At 42.7% G+C, this 12,732-nt stretch overlaps 1 protein-coding gene across 2 annotated transcripts in view; it reads left to right on the top strand.

The window, feature by feature from the left end:
- The window catches only part of RBBP6 (RB binding protein 6, ubiquitin ligase), a 51,506-nt gene extending 40,198 nt beyond the window's left edge, over positions 1-11,308 (top strand). The window contains exons 13-17 of one of the 2 annotated variants that reach the window (XM_066576539.1): positions 263-326; positions 1,180-1,548; positions 3,989-4,090; positions 4,413-6,143; positions 7,724-11,308. In XM_066576539.1, the coding sequence (XP_066432636.1) occupies positions 263-326; positions 1,180-1,548; positions 3,989-4,090; positions 4,413-6,143; positions 7,724-9,446 (3,989 nt within the window). In that variant the 3' untranslated portion in view covers positions 9,447-11,308. The remainder of the gene's footprint in view (positions 1-262; positions 327-1,179; positions 1,549-3,988; positions 4,091-4,412; positions 6,144-7,723) is intronic. The other variant, XM_066576540.1, reaches the window with a different exon arrangement.
- Positions 11,309-12,732: the final 1,424 nt, after the last annotated feature.

Raw genomic sequence — 12,732 nt, 5'->3', positions numbered from 1 at the left:
AGAAGCAAAAGTAAACAGAATGCCTTAATATTTTACTGCAGTCAGCAGAAGAAAAATGTGTCTTAAGCGGATGGCATAAAGTACAAAACTAACTGCTAAGTTTCTACCAAAGCTTTGAAGTAAGAATAGGGAGAAAGGGAATTACAAGGAAAGATTGGACTATTTGCCAGGGTCCTAGGGAACTTCTACTTGCTACCTAAAATTAAGCAAACTAACAACAAATATAAGGGATATATTTTCACTCGTTTTTTTTATTTCACAGCTCCATTGATGAGAGCCAATATACCAAGACCTTCGGGACCAAGGCCACACCTAGGATGGGACGGGTTAGTATTATAATGCCATGCTTATTTAATAAGAAGACTTAGGCCTCATGTCCACGGGCAAAAGAAGAATTAAAATCCGCAGCGGATTTTAACTCTTCTCCCGCGCGCGGATCCGCACCCCATAGGGATGCATTGACCACCCGCGGGTAGATACCCGCGGATGGTCAATAAAAGGGATTTAAAAAAAAATGGAGCATGAAAAAATCTGGACCATGCTCCATTTTCGTGCGGGTCTCCCGTGGGGACGGCTCCCGCGGGCTTCTATTGAAGCCTATGGAAGCCGTCCGGATCCGCGGGAGACCTAAAATAGGAATTTAAAAGAATTTACCCATCCGGAGCGGACCGGTAAGGTCTTCTCTTCCTCACGGCCGGATCTTTCTTGCTTCGGCTCGGCGGATGTGCCCGGCGCATGCGCGCGGCACGTCGACGACGTGCCGCTGGCGTGACGAGTTCATCCACCGGCCGAAAAAGAAGATCCAGCCGTGAGGAAGAGAAGACTTTCCCGAACCGCTCCGGATGGGTAAATTCTTTTAAATTCCTATTTTCAGCGCTCATGTCCGCGGGGCAGGAGGGACCCGCTGCAGATTCTCCATGTAGAATCCGTAGCGGGCCTGATTTTCCCCGTGGACATGAGGCCTTATAGCTTAGTATTTGACCTTACAATGTCTGCCAGTGGCCATGTACAATGTATGAGCACCATATTTTGGAGTGGTTTCTTAACCTTTAATAACTTTACTGAAATAACAGGTATGACTGGAGACCAGGGCAAATGTATAAGTCAAGAACTATTGTATTTTTTTTTACACGTGAGTTCGATTAGGTTTTCATCAATTTTCTTTTTTGTTGTCTTTAGCCATAGCCGTGGCCGCCACCCTCACAGTGATCGTCCACCGAGAAACCAAGTCCCATCTTTGACATCCTCGGGTCCTGTATATGTCCCTCCACCAACACCTCTCTTTCCTCCACCACCACCCCATGGGCTTCAGTTGCCTCCTGGCGTGCCACCACCTCAGTTCCCGCCACAGTTCCCACCTGGACAGCCTCCTGCCGCTGGCTACAATGTTCCACCTCCAGGCTTCCCATCAGCACCTGCTACAGTGTCTGCTCCGTGGGTCACTCCAGCAGTTCAGGCAGCACATACTAATGCTCTTCCTGCACAGGCCCTGGCACCACCTCTCTCTAAAGAAGAGTTTTATAGAGAGCAGAGGCGACTAAAGGAGGAGTAAGTACGCTTTTTAAGGTTCAATTAAAAGCGTGTTTGGCTTAGAAATTGCAAAAGAAAAAAAATGAATACCTCTCATTGTACTTAGGCTCTGTCCAGAATGCATTTGAGCCCTCCTTTGTGGGTATATGATGGGAGATTTTCCTAACGTATGCCTCTAACGGAAGGCTTTGACATATTCTTTTTACACGTACGTCGTCCTTAGGCCTCCATGCTGTAAAAAATATATATTGTATTATAGGGTGCTTTTACACCTGTGTTGGGGATCCTGCTTTCCTGCTCTGTTCGGGGAGCAGGAAACGTGAGTCCTCACAGCAGAACGGTTTCTGACTCTGGACGGAAACGAACAGCTCCCACCGGAACCTATTTGCTATAATGGGTTCGCCCCACTGGACGGTTTTTAGACCATGCAGTGCCCTTCTTCCGGTATTTTCAGCTGCATCTGTGACTGAACCTCTGGCCAGAGATTCCGACACAAATGTGAAACCTCCCTTATACTGTGTGGTAATGAGGTTTTTAATTAATGTAATTTATTATTACAGTTCACAAAATCTAAAAAATTTGCAGACCTGACAGATCAAATGTCACATTCTTTTTGGCCTCGCTTGGGTGAATCTGGGATCTATGTTCACATTCGCATATGCGCCGGGAACACATACACTAAATGTATTAATGAAACGTTATATGAATAGAGCCTTACTCAGCTGAACTTATTGCCTATTTGTTTTCAGGGTGCTTCAGTATTAAATTGTGCAGTGTGTGGTAAAGTTATAAGTTAATAATGATTTTATATAAACGTGCTGTAGTATATTGCACTATGAACACCAGGTACTGGGAAACTTGCTTTTACTTCATACTACTAAAGGTAACTCTACACCTTCCGTAGCTATCTGAACAAATGCTTCTCCAGACCCCTTGCCCCATACATGCGTTCTCAGTGGGGAGAGAGGAAGAAGCTGCTGCCCAGACCCCTCTAGTGGTAGCTTATCTACCTTGAATTTCAATATGCCCCATCCTCTAAAATGCCCCCTACTCCCCCTACCCTCCTGAGCAATCGAATGATCGACAATCCTATAACACACGTTAGGTAGTTGGCGAGTTCACTCGATGTTAGTTTAAACCAGGAGTGTCAAAACTAATTTTCACCGAGGGCCACATCAGCCTGTAATTGTAAGACTGTATAAATGTAACTGCTACTCAACTGTTAAGGAATAGTTACATGTATACAGTCTTTAGAAGCACAATGTGCTATGTGGGAACACATCCATAGGCTCTGTTTACATTTTCATTCGGAAGCTCATATCTTATTAGACGGGTTTTCCTGCAGCCTGCCCTCAGGCCTGTCAGCATTGTATATTGCAGAGGTGGCCCAATCAGCATGGTACTGTCCTCCGCACGCAGTACAGCCACAATGGGCTGCGTGCGGGGAGCGGAGCCTGTCAGAGCTGAATCTGTGCGGCCGGGGCCCACGGGGGGAGGGGGGGGGGGAATTCACTTCATGGGCCACATGAAACCAGGTGGCGGGCCAGATTTGGCCCATGGACCTTATGTTTGACATGTGGTCTAATTTGTATGTTCAGCTAAAAGGTACCCATTCACTCAACAGTTTTCAGTTGAACTATTCACTGACAGCCATGTCCACCGGCTCCCCCGTGCACTTGCGCTTTTGGCTAGGCTGAACGTTTGTATATAGAGGTAAGTTGCGGTCTGGCAGCGGCTTATCTCCCGGGGAACAATATGATCAGGTATTAAAATTCAACATCCCCCAATCCTTCTTTTACTTCGACATTATCTGTAGGGAGAATGTTGAGCTTCTCCCATTTACAGTGAGTCGTCCAGTCCCACTTGGGGTCAGTTTATACCAGACGACTTGGAGTCAGTTTACACCAAAAGATTATCGTTTAAACAAGTTAATGACGTCACCACTGGCTCGTTCTCTCTCATACAGGCAGATACATCGCCGGCTCATTCAAATGAGAAATCGTTCAGTTCACATTCGCTGTATAAGTGGATAAGAAGGACCGAACGGTCTCTATTTACACTGAACGTTAAGTGAACGAGCCAACGATGATATTTGTCTGTTTAAAAGGAACACCGAACAAAATCTGATTATCATTCATCGTTTGGTCGTTAGCGTGCGTTTACACTGGACGATTATCGTTAACTTTCACTTGTTTAGACAATTTTTTGAACAATAATCATTCCGTCTAAAAGGGTCTTAAAGTGTATGGAGGGCTTAATGGTGAAAGACCAACTCTTCCATGGGAGCGTAGTGAAGTTACTGAATAGCAGCTATCAATCGCTTTTGTGATGAGACAACATCCTGAAACCGAACACCTGAGGCAACTATGCATACAGCTCTCTTTTCTCTCATAAAGACAGCAACTTGCATGTTGACTTTTTTTTCCCTTTTTTTGTGTAATTCTGCATTTTTCTTCAGAGAGAAGAAGAAATCAAAACTTGAGGAATTTGCAAATGATTTTGCGAAAGAACTGCTGGAATACAAGAAAATTCAGAAAGAGCGGAAGCGTTCTTATTCCAGGTAAGAAAGGAGTAAGTTCTGAAGCATGATCAGTATTTTTTCCTCATTTTCATTAGCGTATATTGCAATTATATCATCCCTTGCATTTTTTTGTGTACATTTTCAGGATTTTGTCTATCACTACCAAAAATAGCAATTATCCATACCCCAACTCAGTATTTATGATGGTATTGTGCAAGTGCACGTACCTGACCATTACCAGGTTGGGTCAAATACCATATGCATGCTTTAGTAGATGTTTAGTAATGACTGCTTTGCTATCAGTAAAAAGGAATATATGTTTTTGCTTTTTTCATGGTATGTTTGCTTTTGTCTTCGATAGGTCAAAATCTCCTTACTCTGGGTCATCCTACTCTAAAAGTTCCTACTCTTACTCTAAATCAAGATCTGGCTCTTCAAGGTCGCGTTCTTATTCTCGGTCTTTCAGTCGATCACGTTCTCGATCTTTCTCAAGATCTCCTTCATACCAGAGGAAAGCCCATGGAAAGGGGCGTACTTACCGTTCCAGGTCCCGGTCTCATGGATATCCTCGTTCCAGGTCAAGATCTCCATATAGGAGATTTCATTCTCGATCTAGATCTCCACCGTACAGACCACCTTCTCCAGCTAATAAGAGGCTACTTCAGCAAGTTGAAGGGGAACGAGATTATGCAAACAGATACCGTGAACTCCCGCCATATGATGTCAAAGCTATGTACGGTCGACAGCCTGATCTTAGAGATCCTTATGAAAAGGATGCATATAGAGAATGGGAACGTACTTACAGGGACTGGTATGAAAAGTATTATAAAGGATGTGCAATGAATGCCATTCCAAGACAAAGGTCACCTATCGGTAGGGAAAATTTCCCTGACAACAGATTTCTCCTTCCACCTCAGACTCGAAGAGAACACTCTCCTTATAATCGTGGCCACAGAGACAATTATCCACCACCTTTACTACCACGACTGCGCCCTTTGGGGGGTGGTTATCAGGAAAAACTGCTACCACGTGATACGCACCTACCAAAGGATACAAGAAAATCAAAGGAAAGAGAAACTTTTATCTCAAGAGAACCTAGCGACTCAAGGGGAAACAAACATAAGAAACATCGCAAGAGACGGAAAGACGAAAGTGAAGGTGTTTCCAAGAGTGTAATTGATTCTTCTAGGAAACACAGAGACCAACATGGGGATGATGGCAAAAGAAGCGATCATATGTTTGTGGCCACGAGCAAAGATGATGCCACCCCTGTTAGAGATGAGCCCATGGATGCTGAGTCTATAGCGCCTAAGCCCCTGTCTGACAAGGACAAACGAGAGAAACCCAAAGTGAAAGTTGATAAGACGAAACGTAGAACTGATGTTGGCCAGACCAAGAAAGAAACTTCTTCCAAGGTAATCAAGGTTGAAAAAACAGGAGATGGAGAGAAAGCTAAACCAGTGAGCACTGAGCCATCATTGAAAAAGATCAAAGATGAACCTCAGAAGAACGAAAATTCAAAACATGTCTCCAGCCAAAAAGATGATAAAACCATGTTGCCTCGTAAAGTCCATCTTAGGGCAATAAAAGACACTCAGGATAAACAGTCGAAAGATAAAAAGGACCACACAAAAGACTCAAAGGTGGACAAGCCAACTAAGGAAGAGAAGTCCAAAAAGCCTGCAGAGAAACCAAGAACAGCTGAGTCCAAACCTGAAAAACGGAAGCGAAAACTTGATGACAAATCTACAGAAAAGGAACAGGAAAAACCTGCTAAGAATATAAAAGTTGAGACCACTGAGGCTCCAAAACCACCTGCTTCTAAAGTGAAATCTGAGGCAGAGATAGTCAAACCTGAGAAGATTCCAGAGAAAGACAAAACGGTGCCGACAACTGTGAAAAAGATTAAACTGAACAGAGAGACTGGGAAAAAAATTGCCAACACTGAAGCAACTAGTGGAACAGAAGAAGTACAAGAGAAAAATGAGCCAACAGCCCCAGCCAAGCCAAAGACAGAACGTGTTAAGGGAAAAGTAAGAAACAAGGTTCCTGCCCCTGATGGATCCGGGTCCACCTTGGTGGACTATACCAGGTAGGAATGATTCTGGATGGTTTCAGATGTCTTTTAATGAAAACAAACGTTTAGTATGATGTTAGCCAGTAAAGCAAAATGTGATTGTTCCCAGCAAGGGAAACCAAGTAATCTTGTAGACAAAAATACATGATATAGTAAGAGCTTGCGAACCTCTCGGGCTCTTCTTCAGGCTAAAATCATTTAGCCTGAAGAGCCCGAGAGGTTCGCAAGCTCTTGCTATAACATCATGTATTTTTGTTAGCCATGAAAAGTGGTTTCTCTCACTGGGAACAATCACAGATGTCTTTTAAACATCACAAAAATGACTGTATATTTGATTAAGGGTTAATATAAGGGCAAGGTATTAAAATGGGTTAGATCTCATGGAAATTCCTTGCATTGCAGATATCTAATTTGAATCTCAAAGGGGGGTTTTCCTAGATTTAAAAATATTCTATTGGTTGGAAATGGGTTAAAGTGTAAGAGCCCTTTTTGGCGTCTCGTTCGACGTCTGTGTGATACAAGCATAAAAACCAAATGTTTTTGGCCTTTGTAAACGGACCGTTATTCATCTAGGAATAACTACTTGTTTACTCTGAATCGAGGTGGGTAGGCGGCCAGAAAAGATCTCCGGTTTGCTCCGCCTCCATTTAGTGATTGATTTATGTGAAAGTACTTTGGAACAGTTGTCAGGCAATTAAGCGCTCAACAGTCTTCCTATGTAAAACCATCCTAAGTGTGCTTTCTAAAAACTTTTGACGTATCATAGGGACAGGTCAAAAGTTTTGATCGCTGGGGGCCTGCCGGTTGGTACCTCTTGTGATCGCTAGAATGAGCTAGCTAAAACACTTGTCTAAGCTCTGTCACTGTTTATTAAGCTAGATGGAAAAAACATGTTCCTGGAAGAAACTGCAAAGGTCAAGTGTCATTCATTTTGCACATGACTGGCCAGTCAACAAACTACTTCAGTGGTCACATGCCTTTCATGGCATTAGCACTGGTGAAGTCTGTGATTCTGAGTCGTATGCATGATGAATGGCACGTGACCGCTGCAGCTTCTTCCAAAATGGCAGGGACTTGGGGTCCTGCGTGGGAAGGTGGAGGGGGTTATTTCATTGCATCCTTGTTGCCTAAATAAATATATAACTGTTTAAAGACATTGGATAAGTAAAATAATCTCATGTATGAATAAATGTAAGATAAAATGTAGCTTTTAAATGTCATGTGTTAAGTGGGTTACAAGTAATTGAAAGCACATGGAAAAAGGAACTTGTTGATTATCATTGAAATGCCAACTGAACTGTAACAACCAATGCTAGGTAGCTATAGAAATGCACCCATGGACGTGGTTGCATCTAAAAAAATATTCAATTATGTCAATACATTAAAATCATTCAAAGACAGGCCAAGATGAAAGGGCTAAGATGCTACTCGTATTAGCAATTAATGACTTGTATGTATGACTTGGTAAGCTTCTCCACACAACAGTAATTCATTTAGTAGTGATGGCATATTTTACAAGACACCAGAGAACTTAGAAGACTAAAGCTTTCATTTTTATTTCACTTGTAGTAATTATTATATATTTTTTTCAACAGCACAAGCTCCACAGGTGGAAGTCCTGTCCGGAAAGCAGAAGAAAAGCAAGACGCCAAAAGAACTGTTATTAAGACCTTAGAAGAGTATAACAATGACAATACGGCACCACCGGAAGATGTCATAATAATGATTCAAGTTCCACAGTCAAAATGGGACAAGGATGAATTTGAGTCTGAGGACGATGATGCAAAGGACCCACAAGGAACATCCAATACTGGGAAACCAGTGAGTGTTGTATCCAAACCAGCATCTACTGTCATTTTGCCAGAAAAAGAAATAAAGCAGGGAGGTGAAGGCACGCCGCAAGATACCAGATCCACCAAGGAAACCTCAGTTACCCAGACCAAGAATAGATCGAAAGATAAAGATAGCCCTGCAACTGAAAAGGAATCTTCTGATAAAAGAAAAGGAAGTTCCCAAAATGATAGCAGTTCTGACCGCAACCAACAGTCCTCGAAAGATAGGTCTTCTGAAAAACAGGAAGCGGGACGTGGCAGCTCCAACAAAGACTTTACTCCTACTCGTGAAAAGAAGCCTGACCATGGGGACAGCAGAGACAGAAGGCAAGAATATGAGAACAGAGAGAGGGAGAAGAAAGATCATGACAGAGACCGAAAGACAGAACATGACAGCAGAGACAAAGACAGAAAGAATGATCATGACAAGAGGCAAGACCATGATTCCCGGGACAAGAAGACTGAACACGAGAGCAAGGATAGAGAAAGGAGGCAAGAACATGACAGCAAAGAAAGGGATAGGAAACAAGATCATGAAAGCAGAGATAGAGAAAGAAGGCCTGAGCATGATAACAAGGTAAAGGAAAAGAAGCTGGACAGCGATGGCAAGGATAAAAAGTCAGATTATGACACTCGGGAGCACAGTAGTTCCAGGAGAAGAGAGGAGAGGAGAAAGGAATCGCCTCTCAGGAACAAAGATTCGTCGTCCAGCTCCCAAAAAGCAAAACCCAGAGACGACTCTAGAGAATCAAAGAAAGTTCCAAGAGATTCTAAGAGCGGCAGCCACAGCCCTGGTCAAGAGCGCAAGCCAAGGGCAGAACAAAAGTCATCAGAATCTAAGCGGCAAACCAACAATGATAAAGTGTCTTCTGACAAAGGTAGTGAAAAGGGGAAGGAGCAAACCCCATCAAAATCAAAAAGTTCAGAAGACCCGAGTGATAAAAAATCATCGCACTCCAAACGTTCCTCACCGGAGGTAAAAACGGACAAGGAAGGCTCTGAAAAGTCTAAGGCTCCTCAAAGCCGTTCTACACGGCTCTCCACAGACTTGACCAGGGACACTGATGAAGCCTCGTTTGTGCCCGATTATAATGAAAGTGATAGTGAGGCCTCGGTCAAACAAGACGACCCTCAGGAAACCAAAAACAAGGACGATGAACACGTGGATGCTACTGATATTGGTAATAGTACATTGCCTGCCACAGGCCAAAGTAGTCCGGCCGGTAGCCGAAGCCACAGCCCGGGCGATTCCGGTAGCAGCAGTGCAAGCTCAACAGGCAGCCCAGACAAAAAGAAAAGGAAGAAGGAAAAGAAGAAGCATAAGAAACATAAGAAACACAAGAAACATAAGAAGCACACGGGCAATGAGTCAGAGACTGAAAAGGGCCAGAAACACAAACACAAAAAAAAGAAATCCAAGAAAAGTAAAGACAAAGAGACTGAAAAGGAGGAGGCCAAAGCCAAACCTCCTACGACCGAGCAATGAGAACGCGCCCCCTGTCGCCATTTGTAATTTTCATGAAATGTAAACTATCTTGCTGTGTAAATAACGGAGAACTGTGCCACACCTAATATATTGATTCTTTGACTTTTACATCAGAGCTTTATAAAGGAAATATTTGTACAGAAAATCTGCGTGGTGACAACATTGCAAATACTTTGGTTCTTTTTAATTTATCTACTAGGCATTGATCCATGCATTAGATGAAAATTGGGGTACTGTGAGCTAGGGCAAAAGGGCAGGCTGTGCCAATGTGGCCTCTTGGCATTATCAGTCCTGCAATATCAGCAGCTTTTGATGCCACTGGACGATAGGATTGTGCCTCAGTTGTTTTGAGTTTAACCCAGATACCACTTGCCTGCCTTGATGGGTTAACATGGCAAAATAACTGCAGGCCCCAAGTTCCTAAATGCTGCCCAAAACTGTACGTTCATACAGTTTACTAATTAGGAGCGAGGACTACTCCCAGTTCCAAATCTGAGCCTGCACTTTAGTAACGTTGCCCTTCTTGGCATGAGTGGGAAAGAGTGTGACATCTCACTAAATCTATACTGTATATAGTCCTACGAGTTATTAAAAAAAAAATCCTAATTTGCTTTCTATATGATAAAAGCGATCAACAAGAGCCTTTGGGACAATTTTTTTTCCAACTGTGCAAGGCCAGGGGGTGCCGTAGCGTAACGGAAGAAGAACGCATTCAGTATAGAGGAGTTTGAGTTGGCAGTAAAGCATTTTTTAATCTCCTTTTTCAATATTTCGGTTTCTACGTAAAATTGTGGAATTTTGCAAATACTTTACATAGTTTGTGCTGATTATGAGTTTTCTATGACCTAACAGCTGTAATCTGAGCTCCCACAATGCACTGCTCTCGGAATGGGAAACCAGAAGAATTTAGAATCTCTAGCTTTGGATGTTAATGTTGGGGAAAACAAAAACCACAAATGGGGCACAAGATGTCGACCAAAGCTCCTCAATAGTTGATCTGTCAGGTTGAGGCAGACTGTGTATTTCCAACTACTGTAAAAGCAAAATTCAATAATGCTAATATCCCGATATCTGGCTTATTGTCCGGTAAAATTGCCATTTCACTACAAGATGCTGTTTCTGTGATTGCTTAAAGGCACGCACATAGTCACTGCGGCCCTTTACCCCTAACTACTACTACTGCCAGTATATCTGGGGCAACTAAGTTGGTATCCCTTGCACTGAATATTAACAATGGGTGCCAGAAGGAGAATGTAGCCCAGGACGTTGTCTATTCCCAGCCCCGATCTAATGAATACGATTAATGGGGAAGGAGGAATGTTGTAGACTTGGGAACAATAATACTGATGGACTCGTCTACACGAATGTATTGAGGTACTAAGGAAACCGTTCCCAACCTTATTACAGTGCCAGGACTAGCTTCTTTCACACATGTATACCCGAGGAAGACCCCTGCACGAGGGCTGAGCTTAGGCTGCTGCATGTTGCAGTAATCGAATATATCACAAATGTGGAAGAGACGCTGAATTCTATTTTGTTCTATAGGTAAATACTGACAGTAGAGGCTGAAGGACACGTCATATCTAACCCTGCGTACGCTGCTCTCAATGGCTTCCTTTGCACTTTTTACTAGCTGTACAGTTTTATTTTATTTTTTTCAACTTTGAGTTTTTCAGATTTTTTGTGCATTTTCTTTTTTTTTTTTTTACTTCTAAGAATTGGCACTATGCAGAGAAGGTAATGTAACATGATGTCCCTTTATTTGAGAAGATTTGTGAAAAAGCGAGCGACCCTACCTCAAAAAAGCCGTGTAAAATATTTTTTTTTCCTTCTGTGAATAAATGACAATGAATTTAAAGTTACTCTATCCGACCAGTTTGCATTCCTGTTGTCTGTTTATTTAATGGTATTGGAAATTGATCACTAACAGGGTTCTGGGGAAATCTAGGTTTGGTTCTTTGGGGGTCTGTCTGAAAATAGTCTTAACAAAAAATATTGGGAGAGAAAACAGAAAAAAACACTTTCTAGTTAGTTTATGCTCTTTTTATACGCAAAGCAAAGGGGGCTTTTTGTAACTAAGGTTCTGTTCAGATTGTGCTTTACTCTACATCTTGGGTAGTGTTGAGCGAACCAAAATAGTCAAACCCTGTTTTGGGTTGAACTAAAAGTTTGTAACATACGAACATAGTATGTTAGGCTGACTAAAGACAATGTCCATCTAGTTCAGCCTGTTTCACCTCCTTGTTAACCAGAGGAAGGCAAAACCTCCAAGAGGCAGAAGCTAATTAGCCCATTTGGGGGTAAATTCCTTCCCGACTCCCTAATGGCAATCAGAATAATCCCTGAATCAATCTTTGATAGTTCCTACCTGTAAGACCCAGAGCTACAAACCCGTTGGTTTGACATGAACCTGAACCTCAGGCAGTTTGTCTCGGATAACCTACTACAGAAAGTAGTGGTGGTCCAATGTGGCTCAGTGGTTAGCAGTTTTGCTTTGTAGTGCTGGGGTTCTAGACTCAAATCTGGCCACTGTATGGACAACTGTATGTTTCTACACAAGGAAAACATACAAGGAATAAACATGGCAGATCAGTGGTTAGCACTGTTGCTTAGCATTGCTGGGGTTGCAGCTTCAAATCTGATCAAGGGCAACATCTGTGTGGAATTTGTATGGTCTCTGTTTTCTTCATAATCACCTTATATGGTGCATACATTTAATTAAGGAACAGACAACCTGGGGAATGTACAAACTCCATGCAGATCAGATTAGAACCTAGGACACCAGCACTGCAAGCAACAGTGCTAACCACTGAGCCACATTTGATCACCTCTCCCCCCCATCTCCTCCTTTTTTAGGTATACTGGTGAAGGTTCGGTTAAAACTAATTCAAATTAAACTTTTTGCTGAAATTTGGCAGACCGGACAAAATTGCGCAACACTACTCCTGTGGTTCTGTTTGCATGCCCGAAAACAGGATTTAGAGGGATACTTGGCTGTTATTAATCAAATAAGGTTTCTGTTTGAGCAGGTTTTCATTCTAGAACCCTGCTCGAATGGACATATTACTGGTATCTAACGAAAGCCTATGTTTCCATTCCAGAGTGTATCTGTTAAACTTAATCATAGTGCTCCATTCACCTGAGCGAGGACTGAGTGCCCTTTTGGCCTCTTCAGCTGGTATATGGCAATATACCTTTTCCTTTAACGGTATAGAAAAGTATAGGTGACAGCCCTTTTCTATGCATTCTGCATCATACTGGGCAGTATGTGGGTTTTTTCACCAGT

Source organism: Eleutherodactylus coqui, chromosome 8 (assembly GCF_035609145.1).
Source record: "Eleutherodactylus coqui strain aEleCoq1 chromosome 8, aEleCoq1.hap1, whole genome shotgun sequence".
Taxonomy (NCBI): Eukaryota; Metazoa; Chordata; class Amphibia; order Anura; family Eleutherodactylidae; genus Eleutherodactylus; species Eleutherodactylus coqui.
This window is presented reverse-complemented; position numbering and strand designations above follow the sequence as displayed.